This window comes from Sphaerodactylus townsendi, linkage group LG04, assembly GCF_021028975.2.
Source record: "Sphaerodactylus townsendi isolate TG3544 linkage group LG04, MPM_Stown_v2.3, whole genome shotgun sequence".
Classification (NCBI taxonomy): domain Eukaryota; kingdom Metazoa; phylum Chordata; class Lepidosauria; order Squamata; family Sphaerodactylidae; genus Sphaerodactylus; species Sphaerodactylus townsendi.
Genome location: NC_059428.1, coordinates 92,306,959 through 92,322,480, shown reverse-complemented (window position 1 = coordinate 92,322,480; position 15,522 = coordinate 92,306,959). Strand labels below are relative to the sequence as shown.

Sequence of the window (15,522 nt, the reverse complement as noted above, 5' to 3'; positions counted from 1 at the left end):
TCCATTGGGACAGCTCCTCCTTACCCTCCTGCTCCACTGAGAAAAGTTTGAAGCCTTCCCCCAACTTAAGTGGCTTTTCCATTGAAGGAAGAGCCACAAGTTGGATGAAGGCTCCTTAAGAGCCCTTCGGGGATGGGGCGGTATAAAAGCCTAATTAAATAAATAAATAAATAAATTAAGATGGAGGAAAGTGACTTGGAGGATGGTTGGATCCACTCCGCTGCTCTTAAGCACCACTGCTCTTAAGCTCCATCAAGGATTGGTTCATACAATTATTCAGTAGTAGGGTTGCCAGCTCTGGGTTCAGAAATTCCTGGACATTTGGAAACTGAGGCTTGGGAGGGCTCTCAGCAATGTATAATTCCTTAGAGTCCAATAAAGCAGCCATTTCTTTCCAGGGGACTGATACCTGCAGTTTGGAAATTAGTCGTAATTCTGAGAGATCCCCAGATTCCACCTTGGGGTTGGCAATCCTACATATTACAAACTAAATAGCACAGGAACTGTCTAATGTAGGAAATATAGTCCTGTAGATCATCCTTTCTTTCTATTAAAATACCTTCCATGAAAAATCTCTTAGTTGATGAGTTGTTCTATAGATCTATAGAACTATAGAACTATAGATAGGCATAACATTTAATTAATTCAACTTTCACTGTGCCAACGTGTCTAAAGAAAATCAAGGATACAAATCCCTGCAATCTTATTTGTGCTTTATAGGCATAATAATCAATGTTGATTAGGGCTTTTTATAATGGAAAACCTTCAAACATGTGTGTTTAAATTTTACTTGGAATGCAACTCTATGCAGAGTTACTCCAATCTAAACTCTAGACTAACTTATAGGATTGTCATTTTATTTTAGTAAAATCCCAGTTTCATATTACAAATCTGTTATGTTGTAGTCAAAATTTCACAGTTTTTCTCTGTTGAGATCAGTCCAGAAAGTTATAATATATTGAGTGGTTTATGCCTTGCTTCTTCCCTTATGCTCAAAATTATTGTATCAACACATAATATCAAATAGTACAAAACTTTAGTTTGTGATATAGTTTTTTAAGGCAGGGTTTAAAAACATACTTGGTAAAACACCTGAAATTCATTATATTAGATATTAATTTACGTCTAATTATACTTTATGCAAGGAATACATACAACATTTACAGAATTCTTAATCTCAGCATTTGTGCTAAAAACCCAGGTTTCAACTTACACTGTGCCAATGATCGTGAAGCCAACAGGTTGCTCCAGAGCAGGGTTACAATAAAGACTTGAATGCCCAGTGCCATATCTGCTACTATCCTCTATGATCAAATTATCATCTATGTAAACCAGAGCACAACTTTTCTATGACTAACTTAAAGTACTGCATATCTTTATTTTGTATCAAAAAAAAATTCTACAGGAAATGACTATAGGAAACAGCCCTGTAGCATGCAAAATATCCCAACTTTAGTGGTGATATATTCTCACATATCTTAAAACTTCTGTATGCCAGACTTTAAATTTACTAAGACATATGGTATCACACATATGGCTGTGAATTTCACCACTTGTGGCTGCTTTTTTCATTTTTTTCAATGCTTTTCACTACTCCTTCAGTTCTCTTCTCAGATCATTATGGTGAAAGACAGCCTGGGATAGTAGTTAAAGGGAAGCAGTTAGGTTGGGGAAACCCATGTTCAAATCTCCACTTAAAAGGATGCTCACTGAGCAACCTTGGGCCAGCTACTTTCCCTCAATCAGGCACCCCCAGAAGCCCAGCTGTAATGCTGTGGCCACACCTACCTGTTGCCCCTAAAGAGGCTTTTTGGTGGTGCGGGGAGGCTCAAAAAGTTAAAAAGCCTCCTTGCTGCCGAGAAGGCTCTATGGTCCTCGATGGATTTACAGCACCCAAAAGGGTGGTTTAAGTCCTCAGTACGGGCTGTCAGCATAATGTCAGCAAAGGCCAGGAGGCAGCTGACTAAAGTCAGCTGCTCACCTGGCCCATCCTCACTACACCAACAGTGGCAGCAGAAGCATGTTCCAGCACTGGGGGTGGTGGGGGTGGGTGGCAGCTGCACAGTGGTGGAATCACACCTCTTCTGGGGTAAGACACACTTCAAAGACACACATAAATTATATAAACCACATTGCTCCTCTCAGCCGACGTCCACATGTCTCACTTGAATTTCATCCCTTTTGTAGATAACAAATAATGGAAAGCAGAATGACAGTTCTAAATTAATCAGTTTTTGTTCATGTTTTTTGTGATATATAAACAGCAAGTCAGTTTCTGAATCAATTAATGGCCTTGCAGGAAAGTTGAGTTATATGGAAGACAAATGTGCCAGAGTCTGATAGCTCCATACAAAGCATATGTCCTGTCAGGTATTTTCCTCCCATATAAGGCAGGAGAGGGTAAATCACTGACTGATTTTGTAAACAAAAGCTGTGGCCCATGACCTCAAATTGACCCCCATAAATTAATTAATTGAAGATATTTTTGCTGAATATACAAATGGAACTGATTTTTTTTAAAAAATCACAGTCCTGATATTCTTATTGTCACAGCAAACCCAAGAAGCAGTTTAGGCTAAATGATTTGAGTGGTATCCTAGCTTAGCATGGAAGTGATTCTTCCAGCCTAGTGAGACTTTCTCCAGCACCAGTGGCTCTTCTGTTGAAGGAAGAGCCACTACACTGGAGGAAGGTTACTTAAGCAGATGGCAGGCTTCAAACTTTGCTTAGTATAACAGGTGCATTGGCTTGCCCTAGGCATCAGCAAGTTTCATAACTGATCCACACTTGTTCCTTTTACATAGGAAGTTAAAGAAACCAAGAAAACATCAGTGATTTCTGATATGTGCATTTGTAATCATTCAGAAAATCTCCAGAAGACCAAAACAGTGCTTCTTAGAACATTAGAAAGAAATAGAACATACACAAGCTGTTCTCTCAAGAGAATTTTAAAAAGATATAGGGTGAAGCTGACGTCCATGGTCATTGGCCAAAAAGCTTGGTATAACAAAGAAGTGCCCTGAAAAATATGGTCCCTCCTTCTTTGCTCTGATTTATGTAGATTTCATTACCATTAGCATGAGTATTGGTGAATCAGATTTGCTCATTGAAATATTTTGCTTCCTTTTTCCTTTTAATACACCCAAACCCTACTATGATTTCTTGAGGATATACCCCTTACAGAGCCATAGCACAGCAACTGTTCACTAATCTAAAATAGCCTAGGAAAACAGGCTTTGGGTTTTCAGAGAACTAATCTTGCACAACAGAGCTTGTGATAATATGTCCCAGACGTAAAATAAAGTGAGGTTCAGTGGGAGAAAAAATTACATCAGATGTAGGAGACACACTTTTTGTGTGTGATTAAACCAGCCAAACTTAACATTTCAACTTAAATACAGGGCAGAATTAGCAGACTGCTTGTTAGTTTTCTGAGAATGTGTGGGTGAGATCGTGTATATGTTACATAAGTCTATAAGATGTGAGTTGAGAACAGGAAGCAAAAAGAAGCAAGAAATCAGTTAAAACTGTGAGGATGAATTGCTGATCAAGAGCAGTTGGAGCCTCTCTCATCTCAGTTCACAACTATCCCCTCAAAACCCCCTAAAGATATGAAACAGCTTGCCTCTATTTCCACACAAGAATGAAAAGAAAAGATGGAGAAGTTACAGCTGCAGTAAGGTTCACTGAACTTCTGCCTCTTTTTATCTTTTTGAAGGGGGGGTTGATTCCTCTTCATCTCTGAACCTGCTCCTGCCGCGCTGTCCCTACTGTCAATCCCTAAAAGTCCCTTTTCATCAATTCAGAATCATTCATAGCAGTGAAAAAAGTGACAATGGGGGTCAATTAAGAGGCTTTTGAGATGTGATTCTTTTTGATCTGAGGGAATGTTGTAATATTTCTGGATAGAATAAAAAAGGAACAGATAGAAAAGAAGGAATCCACGCCGACCAAATCTATGGTGGTTAAGTCAATATTGAAGATCTGTAGACTTATCAGAGCAGGGGAGGGTACTAGGATTGGAATTCATAGGGAGTTGATTGACCTGTGCCAAGACCCAGCCCTACCACTCTTTGAAAGACTGAGTTTGCCAAAGACATAATCTGTTGGCACAAGCCACAGGGCTCCTGAATATTGTCTCTTAGCTTAGATCTCACAACCTTGTTGTCAAGAGACAGAATGTCCCAAGAGATCGGATCATCATTGGCTTGGGCCACTGTGCCTGGAGACTTTGAATCCCTAACATCAATGAGAAAAGGAAAGGGTTTTTTTTATTTCAACAACATTAACATTTTTACGGTTTGTTTATCAAATGTGCAGTTTGTTTATTTAAATTGCTCACCTGTGAACTCTTCCCATCCTGCTGCTTGCCAGATCCAACATGAACAGTCACTTTGGGGCTGTTAAACTCAGCTTGTTACCTGCAGCCCTCCAGGGGAACCGCCAGTTCTCCAGCCAAAGCACTCAACAACTTAGCAACAATGGGGATATTTTTTATTCTGGTGACTAGGTTGTCAGCTGTCACTTGATGCTTTAGTGAGAGACTAACTGTGCACATTTACATCCATTGGTTTAATGACTTAGGCACACAGCTCTCTGCATAGGACAGGCCTGAAAGTGCAGTAGCCATGCAAGATTATTTTTACATTTCCTGTGCCCGTGGGGGCGAACCTTTGGCACTCCAGATGTTATGGACTACAATTCCCATCAGCCCCTTCCAGCATGGCCAATTGGCATGGGCTGATGGGAATTGTAGTCCATAACATCTGGAGTGCCAAAGGTTCGCCACCACTGTCCTATGCCTACTATGGCAACAGGTTGCTGTGTACAGAGTCAGATTGATCCAAAGAGCTAGGTGGTTGTATTGTGCCCACTATTTCTTTGGATCCCAGATACCTCTCAGAGATGACAGTACTTCTCATCTAGAATCAACATGAAAAACACCACATACTGTCTTTACTTTGTGTAATATGGGAAGTTATTTTAAAGCCTGGAATTGGAATTGCTACCGATGCCCAAGTAATTACTTTTTCCAAACCCAGGTCCCTGGTTGCCACCTATATGGTCAAATGGGGGAGTGAAAAATGGCCCCCCACAGACTGAAGCCTTCCATGGGCCTGCCGGGCACCCCTCTGCCCGCCCCACAAGAGACCAAAGGTGAGGCAGCAGGGCAGGCGCTGATGGAGGTTGGGGGGGCGGGCGGCAGCAGTCAGCAGGTTGTAGCAAGCCGCAGGCCTTCCAGCTGCTGCCACCCTGCCTGGCTTAAGTGGATCACAGGGGAGTGTTGCCCCAGGTACCAGTTCCCCAAATATGCCTCTGGGCACACTCAGTCCTAGGATATAGACAGTTCTGGGATTGGTCTGGAATAGATAAGGGGAGGGGCAATAAAAGTTGTAGTCACCTGATCTTGGAGCAGAATGGTCCAATGAACAAAACTGAGTGACTCATGTTTAGCTCTGGATAAACAGTGCTGTGGAACAGTATTACACAGAGAGATGTCCAGAGATAGTAAACACCATCAATTGGGAGAGTGGGCTTCTTACAGGGAAAAATGGATTCTCAGGGTTATGTCGAATGATCTTTAACCTCCCAAAACAAAGAGATTTCCTGCCTTCCAAGGGAAAGACAAGAGACAGATATCAACCAATGACTGGGTTGTTGGTCTAATGTTTAGACATCAGCCTAAGGTTCCAGGCTTGGGAGTGACTCCAAGGGAGAAGTTAGCTGATGAAATCACAGCTGTGAAACAATGACAATGCAAAATAAGGTGATCATTACAGATATTAGTCAAACATTAGTTAGTACAACACTGGGCAGGTAAGCACATCCATTGTCTTTATCAGATTGTATGGTCCAGGGTCGGAGATGGAATCTCTCTTCAGGGCAAGGTCTTTGTGCTGACTTAATCTGTCAGGAAGGATGTGAGAGAAGCATTGTGCAAGTTTCTTTGGAGGGAGACAAGTCTAGACATAGTTCTTGGGTACACTGAGCCAATGCCCAAATCAGGCTCTCCAATTTTGGAATTTCACTACTAAGTACCCCAAGGGTTGGCTGAGGTGGTAGAGATATCACTTTATCACAAACAGGGTCTGTCTAGCAACACTTGCCTAAAAAACTCTACTGGGTTGCCATAAGTCAATTGTGATGATAGCACTTTATACACACATTCTGCTATAATGTTTCCATGAAAACATTGCTACTTTGGTCATGGATAAAGATGCCACAGAATTCCACCAGATGTGAATTGAAGGTGGATTTGTGGTTCTAGTCATTGTGTGATCACTGAAACATAAAGGAGTCCTGTGCTGAGCTGGAAGCCATCAGGGATGCACTAGACCATATCAGGCATGCACATTAGTCTTCTGCACTGATATCTATTTAGAAAGTACACTTTCTTCCAGCACTATTTCTCCCTGTTACCATACTACACACTGATGACACAATAATGGGCCTACCTTGGACATTGTTTACATTGTCTGCACAATTCTGAAAAGACGTGCCATGAGTTCTGCTACTCTTCAGGAAGTGGTAAAGGGGGAGCCTTTCCTAATTCCATCATGTTGGTTATGGGCAATTGACCATTTGTCTAGCAAAAAGCCACTTCCCATTTCTGCAGAAGCTGAGGCTTGACTTCCTAGTTCACTCATCCTCCTCTTCTCAAGCAAGCACATGCAGACAGAACTACACCCAAAAGCTAGCAGCCGAATTGTTACCATGGCTGCAGTTTAACTTCTGCTCATCCTAAAGTGGTGGTAACGATACTGGTGATCTCACAACGTAAGTGAATGGAAAGGCAAAGGCTTTGTCTAGAGTAGCAGCGGAAGCATACCAAGGTGAAAACAATAACTTCTGCTCCCTTACTGGCTCTCTGCCAGTTGCGCCCCTGCTGCCACTGCTATAGAAAAACAGGCTCAGTCAGATGATATTGGGACACCTTCTTTCCCTGCCCCTCAATATAACCAGACTCTGTGTTGTGGCCTGTCAAATTAGCATGTATGATACCATAAAAAGCATTTAATACATTGTGTTCTAATTCTTCCACAGTATTATTTATTTATTTATTTATTTATTTATTTATTTATTTATTTATTTATTTATTTATTTATTTATTTATTTATTTATTTATTTATTTGATTCAATTTATACATCGCCCTCCCCCGAGGGGCTCGGGGCGTTTCACAACAAAATATATAACATTAAAACACTAACATCAATTTAAAACAATCAACCCCCACAAAAATTAAAAGAACCATAATTTATAGATGATGTCAGAAGGTTCCTCTCCTCCCCCTTTCTTGCGCCCATGGGAGGTCAGATGCTTTTGTATAGCAAATTTCCGATATTACCCCGGCTGGCCAAATGCCTGGCGGAACAGGTCCGTTTTGCAGGCCCTGCGGAAACTTTGTATGTCCCGCAAGGCCCTGATCTCACCTGGGAGCCTTGTAGAGGCCATCTGGATCGCTTTGGGGCCAGGGATCACCAGCAGGTCCACCTCTGATGAGTGGAGGGGCCTAACGGGCAATACAGGGAGAGACGGTCCCTTAGATATGCCGGTCCAAGGCTGCGAATGGCTTTAAAGGTCAGAAACTTTAAACATGACCCAATACTCGATCGGCAGCCAGTGTAGTTTTTATAACCATAGAAAAAATTTCTTGCTGGCAAATGTCATCACTTTGGCCCTTTCCTCACAAGCCAATTAAACTTCATTGGTCTACAGCCCAAAATTATTCTTCAGTTATAAGCAACCCTTTGAGCTTGATCATTGAGATGCCATTCTTGTGTTAATGAGAAAGTCTTGTCTACATTTTTCTATTTTCAATAAGTTTCACACTAGTTTAGATCATCTTGAACAGGTTTTATTTTATGTAGGAACAGACCTAGACAAACCAATAGAAAATCTGTGAATGTGAATCCCAAGACTTTTAGTTGGTAAATCGCAGACAACATGTATGTTTTCCCCAAAGAGGCAAATAAAAAATTAGAAGGGATAGGCATATTAGCCATATTATAACAGACTGACAAATAAGTCCAGTAGCATTTTAAAGATTAACAGCATTTATTTTACTATGTGCTTCCATCAGTCACAGTTTACTTCCATATGTATGTGGAAGGAAATGAATCTGGGAATTCAACTGAAGAGAAAGTTTACAAGAGGGGAGGAAGGCTTGAGAAAGAGATATTGGAAAATGAATTCTGTTTTTTAGATGTAAAATCTTTGTTTGACTGTACACAGGTTTGACTTGTGGACACCAACTTAAACTTCAAAGTGATTTTAAAATGCCTTAAAAGTCTGATCTGGATCGGGTCCACAGTGTGGTGGGATGATGCACCCTTATTTTTCCCCTTTGTTCCTTTTCAAGTGCTGAAATGACCTGTCTCCAACACCATATCTGTTTTGACACTTGTGGTCCAGTCAGAATCAGTTGTTCACAGCATTTTTAAATCACTTTAAAATGGCGTGTCCACAGGTTGGACCAGTGAATGCCACCATGTCTATTTTGCCCTTAAGTTGCTTGAAAATTTGCAGCTACAAATAGATAAACAAAGTGCTGGTGATCAGAATCTCATACTGAACATCTTTTCCATAGGGGCAAATAGGGGCATCTAGAAACCTGTTCTTTTTCTACAGAAGAGCTAGTATGTTTGGGGCCAGACTCCCCAGTATTCGCAGAGAAGAGGGACAGCACCTGTCCAGCAACAAAGCAGAAGGCTCATCTGTGATTACAATGAGTTATTCTTACACTGTGGTTTCTCTTTTTCGTCAGTCCTTGCCTTGAGCAAAGATAAGCTCTTACCAAAGTCAACTGGAGTCAGTGCCTTTAGGAAACAGAATGTCAGTGGCTATTGAGTGAGTTCTGAGTAGTATATGTATATACTGAAAACCAACTTTGGTGAAATTAGTAAAGTAAGTAGTTTGTTGCAATTGAGATGATGTAGTGGCTAAGGTGCCAGACTAGGAAACTTGCTGGATGACAATAGGCTGGTCATAAGCTCTTAGCTTTGAACCTGGCAAGTACTTGGATGGGTGTCCTCCACAAATATCAGGGATATGATGCAGAAGCAGGCAATGGCAAATCAGTTCTGAATGTTTCTTGCCTTTAAAATCTTGTAGGATTGCCATAAGTTAATTGTAACTTGATGGCAAAACGCACATACCCAATGGAGATGTTATAGTGAAATCTTAAATGTCATATTTCCAGCAGGTGGCAGCAATGGAACACTGATGCTAAGTATAAACAAGAAGATAAGCCTTTAAGTCTAAATCTGCATTAAAAACAGAATTGGTTTTGTATGTCAGTGTGTTTTACATTCTTGCTTTTCCGCTAAATGCTTTTCAACAGCTAATAGCATTGACTCAGTGAGCAGGAGAGCTTAGACTGAACATCTGTGCCCTCCTGTGGTGGCTGTTCGAAGTTATCATGTAACATGCTGCCCTGCACTAGCAGATACGTTTGATTTGTTGACTGCACACTAAATGGCTTTTAATAGTACATCTCTGTCCAATCTAATTGCATGTCTTGAAAACCATATGAAGATATGAAGAACAGGGAAGGAATCACAAAAAAGGGGAAACCTTTTTTTCTGAATATTTTTCTTTTAAAATTGAAGACAAAGTGTAATACTGGTTGTGGTGGATTTTCCGGGCTCCGTGGCCGTGGTCTGGTAGATCTTGTGGGGAACCAATCAGTAAGCATTTGCGTGGGCATTTTAAATGTGGAAGTTGTAGACAGTGTACTTTGTCTTTGAATGTCAAAGAGATAAAGGATGTCTTCTCAGGAGTAACATGGAAATGTCAGAGTTTCTCAAATTGCAACATCACAGTGTATTTTTATTATTTTTTGTCCCTGCAATAAAATATACATGGGGATGATGAGACCAGTGAAAGTGCGTATAGATGAGCATAGATATAATATAAAACATAACATTTTATTTGAGAACACTGAAATTCTGGACAATTCAGAAGGTTACTATGTCAGACCATTGAAATTCACAAACACCAAGACAACTTCAACAAGAAGAGACTCTGAAAATTAACAAAGCTTGGCTCCCAATACTTAAAAAATGGACTGATAACCCCACCCGCAATACAATGCACTCAACCACACCTTTGCATAGCAAGTTCCACCCAAACACTTACTGATTGGTTCCCCACCCTGGGACATGGACAATATACTAAACTTTCCTTTCTCACTAGACACAGTGTGAAACAGACTTTTTTCTGTGATACACCTCTGAAGGTGCCAGCCACAGATGCAGGCGAAACGTTAGGAACAAGATCTACCAGACCACGGCCACACAGCCCAGAAAACCCACCACAACCAGTTGAATCCGGCCGTGAAAGCCTTCGACAAAATGTAATATGTTTATATCAGATGAGGATGTAAAGGATATTCATGAAATAATCAGGTGTCCCACTTAGCACTGTTTATTAATATCTCAAGAAGTCTCTTGAAGAAGGCTACACACAGAATTAGGCTGCAATCGACAACTGGCTGCCCAGAAAACACTAAGGTAATAAATGCTTTATACCTGTGCTGAGAAACTGTTCGAGTTAATGGGACATTACACCACATCTTCCATTCACAAAAAAGTACATACACATAAAAATAGATTAAAAGATTATTAAAACCATAGATAAACAATGCAGTCATGCAGGTGTATATCTTTATGGTGAAAAGGCAAGTCTACCATGGGATATCTGGGATGTCCTTCTTCACCCTGCAGAACGCGTGTTTCTCAAGGTACATTGTTATCCTAATTAATATTTTCCATATTCCTGCTAAACATACTATAAGGCTCATAACACTACATATCAGGGTTTTAAACATTAGACTTAGACCCATTCCACACGGGCCTCGCAAATGGGGGTGCCCTGGCATACTTACCACCAGTGCACCCCTCCCCCCAGGCCGTCAGCATGGTGCTTTGCAAACAGCTCTGGTGCCCCAGCCACCCACAGGGCCTCGTTCGCACGGGCACGCCAGCACAGCACACACAGCATGCACATATCCCTTTTACCTTGTCTCACACCAGCGCAGATCCCTCTTACCTTGTCTCCCGGCTGCCATCGCACTGGAGAGGCCAGGGGACACGCTCCCGTGATCAAGGCAATGCCTCCAGGGCCGGAGGTCAGGAGGCGTGTCCCCTGGCCTCTCCAGAGTGATGATGGCCAGGGGACAAGGTAAGAGGGATCTGCGCCGGTGCGGGGAAAACGCCGGCCTCCATTCACTCGGCACCAGGTGGACACCGGTGTTTTCCAAAAGAAAAATGGCATTGTGGGGGGAGGCTTAAGCTGTATGATCATAAAAGTATTTTTGCCTATCCTGTACTCTCTGAAAATCTTATCACACCCCGTAGTTATTTTAGGGGACAATGAACCCATGGTCACTGGCAGTTTGTTTATTAACATTCTGCCCGTCATCATCTGAGCTGATGAATACAACATTCCAGTAACATATGTATTGTGATACTTTAGTAATGCTAAATGTGAGTGTGCATCTTCTGCCTTGTTAATAAGTTCAACCATTCCATTTGAGTGTGGGTATTCAGGGATATTAAAATGTTGTTCAAACCCCCAATCATGAGCAGACTGCAAAAACTCTTGACTAGCAAAAGACATATCCATCTCAAATCCATCTTAGTAATGCCATGTGGAGCAAGGATAGCCTTAAGTTTAGCAATCACAGTTCTTGCAGTATTATCAGGCAAGCTCAATACTTCAAGACACTTTGAAAACCTATCACAAGAAGGAATGGGGGGAACCATATTCAAAAATATCTATAGCCAGCTTTTCTCACAGTAATTCAGAAATCTCATATGGCTCCTTCTGATCTTTTGGTGCAAGACATGCCCACAACTGTTTCAATATTATTACACATACCAGACCAATACATTAACCCTCTTGCTGTAGTTTTAGTTCTCCAAAACCCTAATGTGAGTCACAGAGTTGAGAAAGCATATTTTGCTATTTGGAGCATTAGAATTAACAACCTTCTGTAAAGTTCCCTTCAATAATAACTCTTTAACTTCTGCCTCTGAGGCAGCTTGTGAACAGCACTTTGAAACATTCGCATGGGAGGTAACAATACCAACTCTAAACTGTAACCCTTCTGAATTATACATAACTTTGCTGTTCGCTGGCCTGTACAATCCCAATGTGGGGCTGCACAGAAGATTGAAAAGGAACTAGTCTTTCTCCCTCATAAAGAATACCCTCTTCACAGTGTAAGGAATCCTTCACAGACCAAAATGGCTTTGCAACAGTAGGGACATATCTCAAATGCTGAGACCATCCTTGCCTTATAAGGGTTACTACTGTTTGAAGTTGACAGTCTTGACTCATGGCTTCCTGCAATAGTAGCTGTTCCTTCTGCATGCATAGCTATTGTACTCAATGCATATACTACTCTCTCGCCTTCTACTGATACTTCATCACTTATAGGAACATCCACAGTAGTCCGTGATAATGTATCAGTAAGAGACATGTATTTGCCTGGGATTTACCCTATGTTAAGTTGACACATCTGAAGCTGTAGAGGCATACTCTGCAAACAAGCAGGAGAACTACCAATTGACTTTTTAAACATTACTTCCAATGGTTTATGATCAGTTTGAACAACAACAACCTTACCAAGCACATGCTGGTGAAAATTTTTAATTGCATATAATACAGCAAACAGTTCCTTCTCTATTTGACCGTAACTATGTTCTGATGAACTAAGTGACATTGAAGCATAGGACATTGGCCTATTCTTCTGAAGCAAACGTGCTTCCAGATCATCTTTTGACACATCTGCCTGCCCAACTACTGATTTTGTAATATCAAAATACTGAAGTACAGTTGCCTGATAGAACTGCTGTTTATCCATTTCAAAAGCCTTCTGATGTTCTGGCATCCACTGAAATAATACATTCCTTTTCAATAAATAAATAGTGCACAGATCCCAAGAATCTGAGAACACCTTATCTGTTCTGTGGATGTGGCATTTCTCAAATAGCCTTCATTTTATCATCATCCGATTGAACACCTTAGGCATTCATTATATGACCCATATACTGTACAGAGTCGACCTTAAATTGAATCTTTTTCTTATTAAATTTGAAGTTCTTAGCCCTTGCTGTTTCCATGACTTGATGAAAGTCTGATCATGCTCCTCAGAGGTTTTTGCCACTACGATCATATCATAAGGTATCATATATACTCCTTTAATATGCCCCAAAGCTTCCTTATTTTTCTGCTGTAATACATCACTGGAGGATTTAAGTCCAAATGGAAACTGATGAAAACAATACCTTCCCCCAAGGCATATTGAATGTATACAAACTGATGAAGCTTCACCCAGTTTCACTTGCCAATACTCATCCTTCTCATCTAGAATAGTTTAAAAAAATCATTCCAGTGAATCAACTCAAAACATTATCTATTGTAGGAACAGTATAGTTGCCTACGGATTGCTTTATAATGTTGCCTACAGATTGCGATGTGGATCAAGACATGTGCATAACTTCCCTTTTTTTAATGTGATAGCCAAACTGAAGGCCCTACAACTTTAGATGTTCCATTTGACATAAAGTCTCCTTTAGCCTATGCAGTACTGCAAAAAGTACCTGACAATTGTTGAATAACTGAGAGAACATGTATATAGCAAAAACCTTTAAATTCCCCCAAGACTTTCAAAAACATCAGAATACATTGCAAACAACTATTCCCATGACAAAAGTTCAGCTGGATGTACAACATCAACTTGACAAACCAAATCCAAGGTCTCATGGGTTAACCTACCCATTAACAGTAGAGCAGTTGTATTTGAAATGTAAAACAATAGTCTAGCTTCTCCCTTTGTTGCATGACTTTCAAGGACAATGTTCCCAAAGGTTTTATTCGTGTTCCACCATAAACCTCAGGAGTGGTATCACATTTAATTAATATTTTCTGGCAAATCATTTGGATATTTTAATTGGAAAATCATTTGGATATTTTAACTGGCAAATAATTTGCCTTAGTCACTGTATCCACCTTAAACCTTACAAAGGCCCTTTCCGCACGGGCGGAATATGGCAGCCTGGGGATGGCAAAAACGCCGTCCCCAGGCTGCCATTCATTAACAGGGCATGAGCTGCTCACGCCGGGCCTGACCAGCTGCCAAGTCAAGCCGTTTCCAAACCACGCCTTCCCCAGCGTGGTTCTTTTGAACGCTGGCTGGAAGCCGCTGCCGCATTACCAAACGGCAGCTGTTTCCAGGCTTCCCAACACTACTCCCTTCACTTACCTGCTTTCCGGCTCCCTTCCGGCACGCCAAGCCGAGGCTCCTGGGGACATACCCCCCCCCTGCTCTGGCGACAAAGCGGAAACAGGCTGGCCCTTGCAGGGCAGGGGAGGCGGTCCCCAGGCCCCGGAGATGCATTACGCTGGAGGGCCGGAGAGCCACCAGGGTGAAATGCCGACCGGGCGACAATGACCAGCTGCACCGCTCTTCCTGTGGTGTCTCTTCTGGGACCGGCTCCATATGGATGGTCGCTGCGGCCAAATCTGCCGGGTCGGCGTCAGCAACGCCGATCCAAGCCCTTCCGCCTCCATGCGGAAAGGGCCAAAGAGTCCTCTTAAAGTTATATCAGCACACAACCCTGGGGCTTGGTAACAGCAGAACCAAAAGCATTGTGAATCAATACTCCTATAAACAGACTATATAAATCCAGGTCATGAATTTGGTATATTTGTTGACTTTGTTCTAAGTTGTAGATGTTGCATTACGCAATTTGGCATAGTATTTTTTCTGTCACATTAATAGCAAATCTTTTCAAATGCTGGACATTTTTGAGACTTATGCACAAAACCACACTGAAAACATTATTTGTTTCTAACATAATCATGTCTACATTTAAATTATGACTTCTTATGTACAAGTGCCTGGACAGGAATCTCTTCACAGCCTTTATCTATCACAGACACTTCATATAGCTATTAGAAAAAGTTGCCATGGTTCGCAGCGGAGTTGTTTATTTGGCTAACTGACACATCTCAACTGCTTTCTCAGGAGTAAGATCAGATTCCTCCATAAGTCTTTCCTTTAACTTCTCCATTACACTAAAAACTATTTTGTCTCTAGGCATCTCATTAACTGCAGAACCAAATTCACAGCGTCTCACTTGAAGTTTAAGTTCAGTTACAAACTGTTTGATGGTATTGCCCATGTTACCATAAGTGATTTCAAAAAGACTAACATTCAAATAGAACATTCTTTCGATGAATGCAGCATAAGGGTATGCATTCCGCAAAGCTGAACTGAACCTGCCCCCCCAACTCCCACTCCCCCACAAATACCTAATCTGTTAAATACCAGTTAAAGGGACATTACACCACACAAGAGATGATGGAGGGAACTCTTATTACATGTTTTCACTTAGGATAAATGGCACATTTTAAATATGGTTTTGAAGTGATTTAACATGTTAACATCTTAACTACTCTTTACTGTCCTGAAATGCTTTATAATGACTGTGCAAAACAGTTCCAGGGCTATG

At 41.3% G+C, this 15,522-nt stretch overlaps 1 protein-coding gene across 1 annotated transcript in view; it reads right to left on the bottom strand.

Annotated features, from left to right (window-relative positions):
• The window catches only part of CRLF2 (cytokine receptor like factor 2), a 28,492-nt gene extending 13,300 nt beyond the window's left edge, over nucleotides 1-15,192 (bottom strand). The window contains exon 1 of the mRNA XM_048494101.1: nucleotides 15,015-15,192. Coding sequence (XP_048350058.1) covers nucleotides 15,015-15,192 — 178 coding nt within the window. The remainder of the gene's footprint in view (nucleotides 1-15,014) is intronic.
• Between the last annotated feature and the right edge of the window lie 330 nt (nucleotides 15,193-15,522).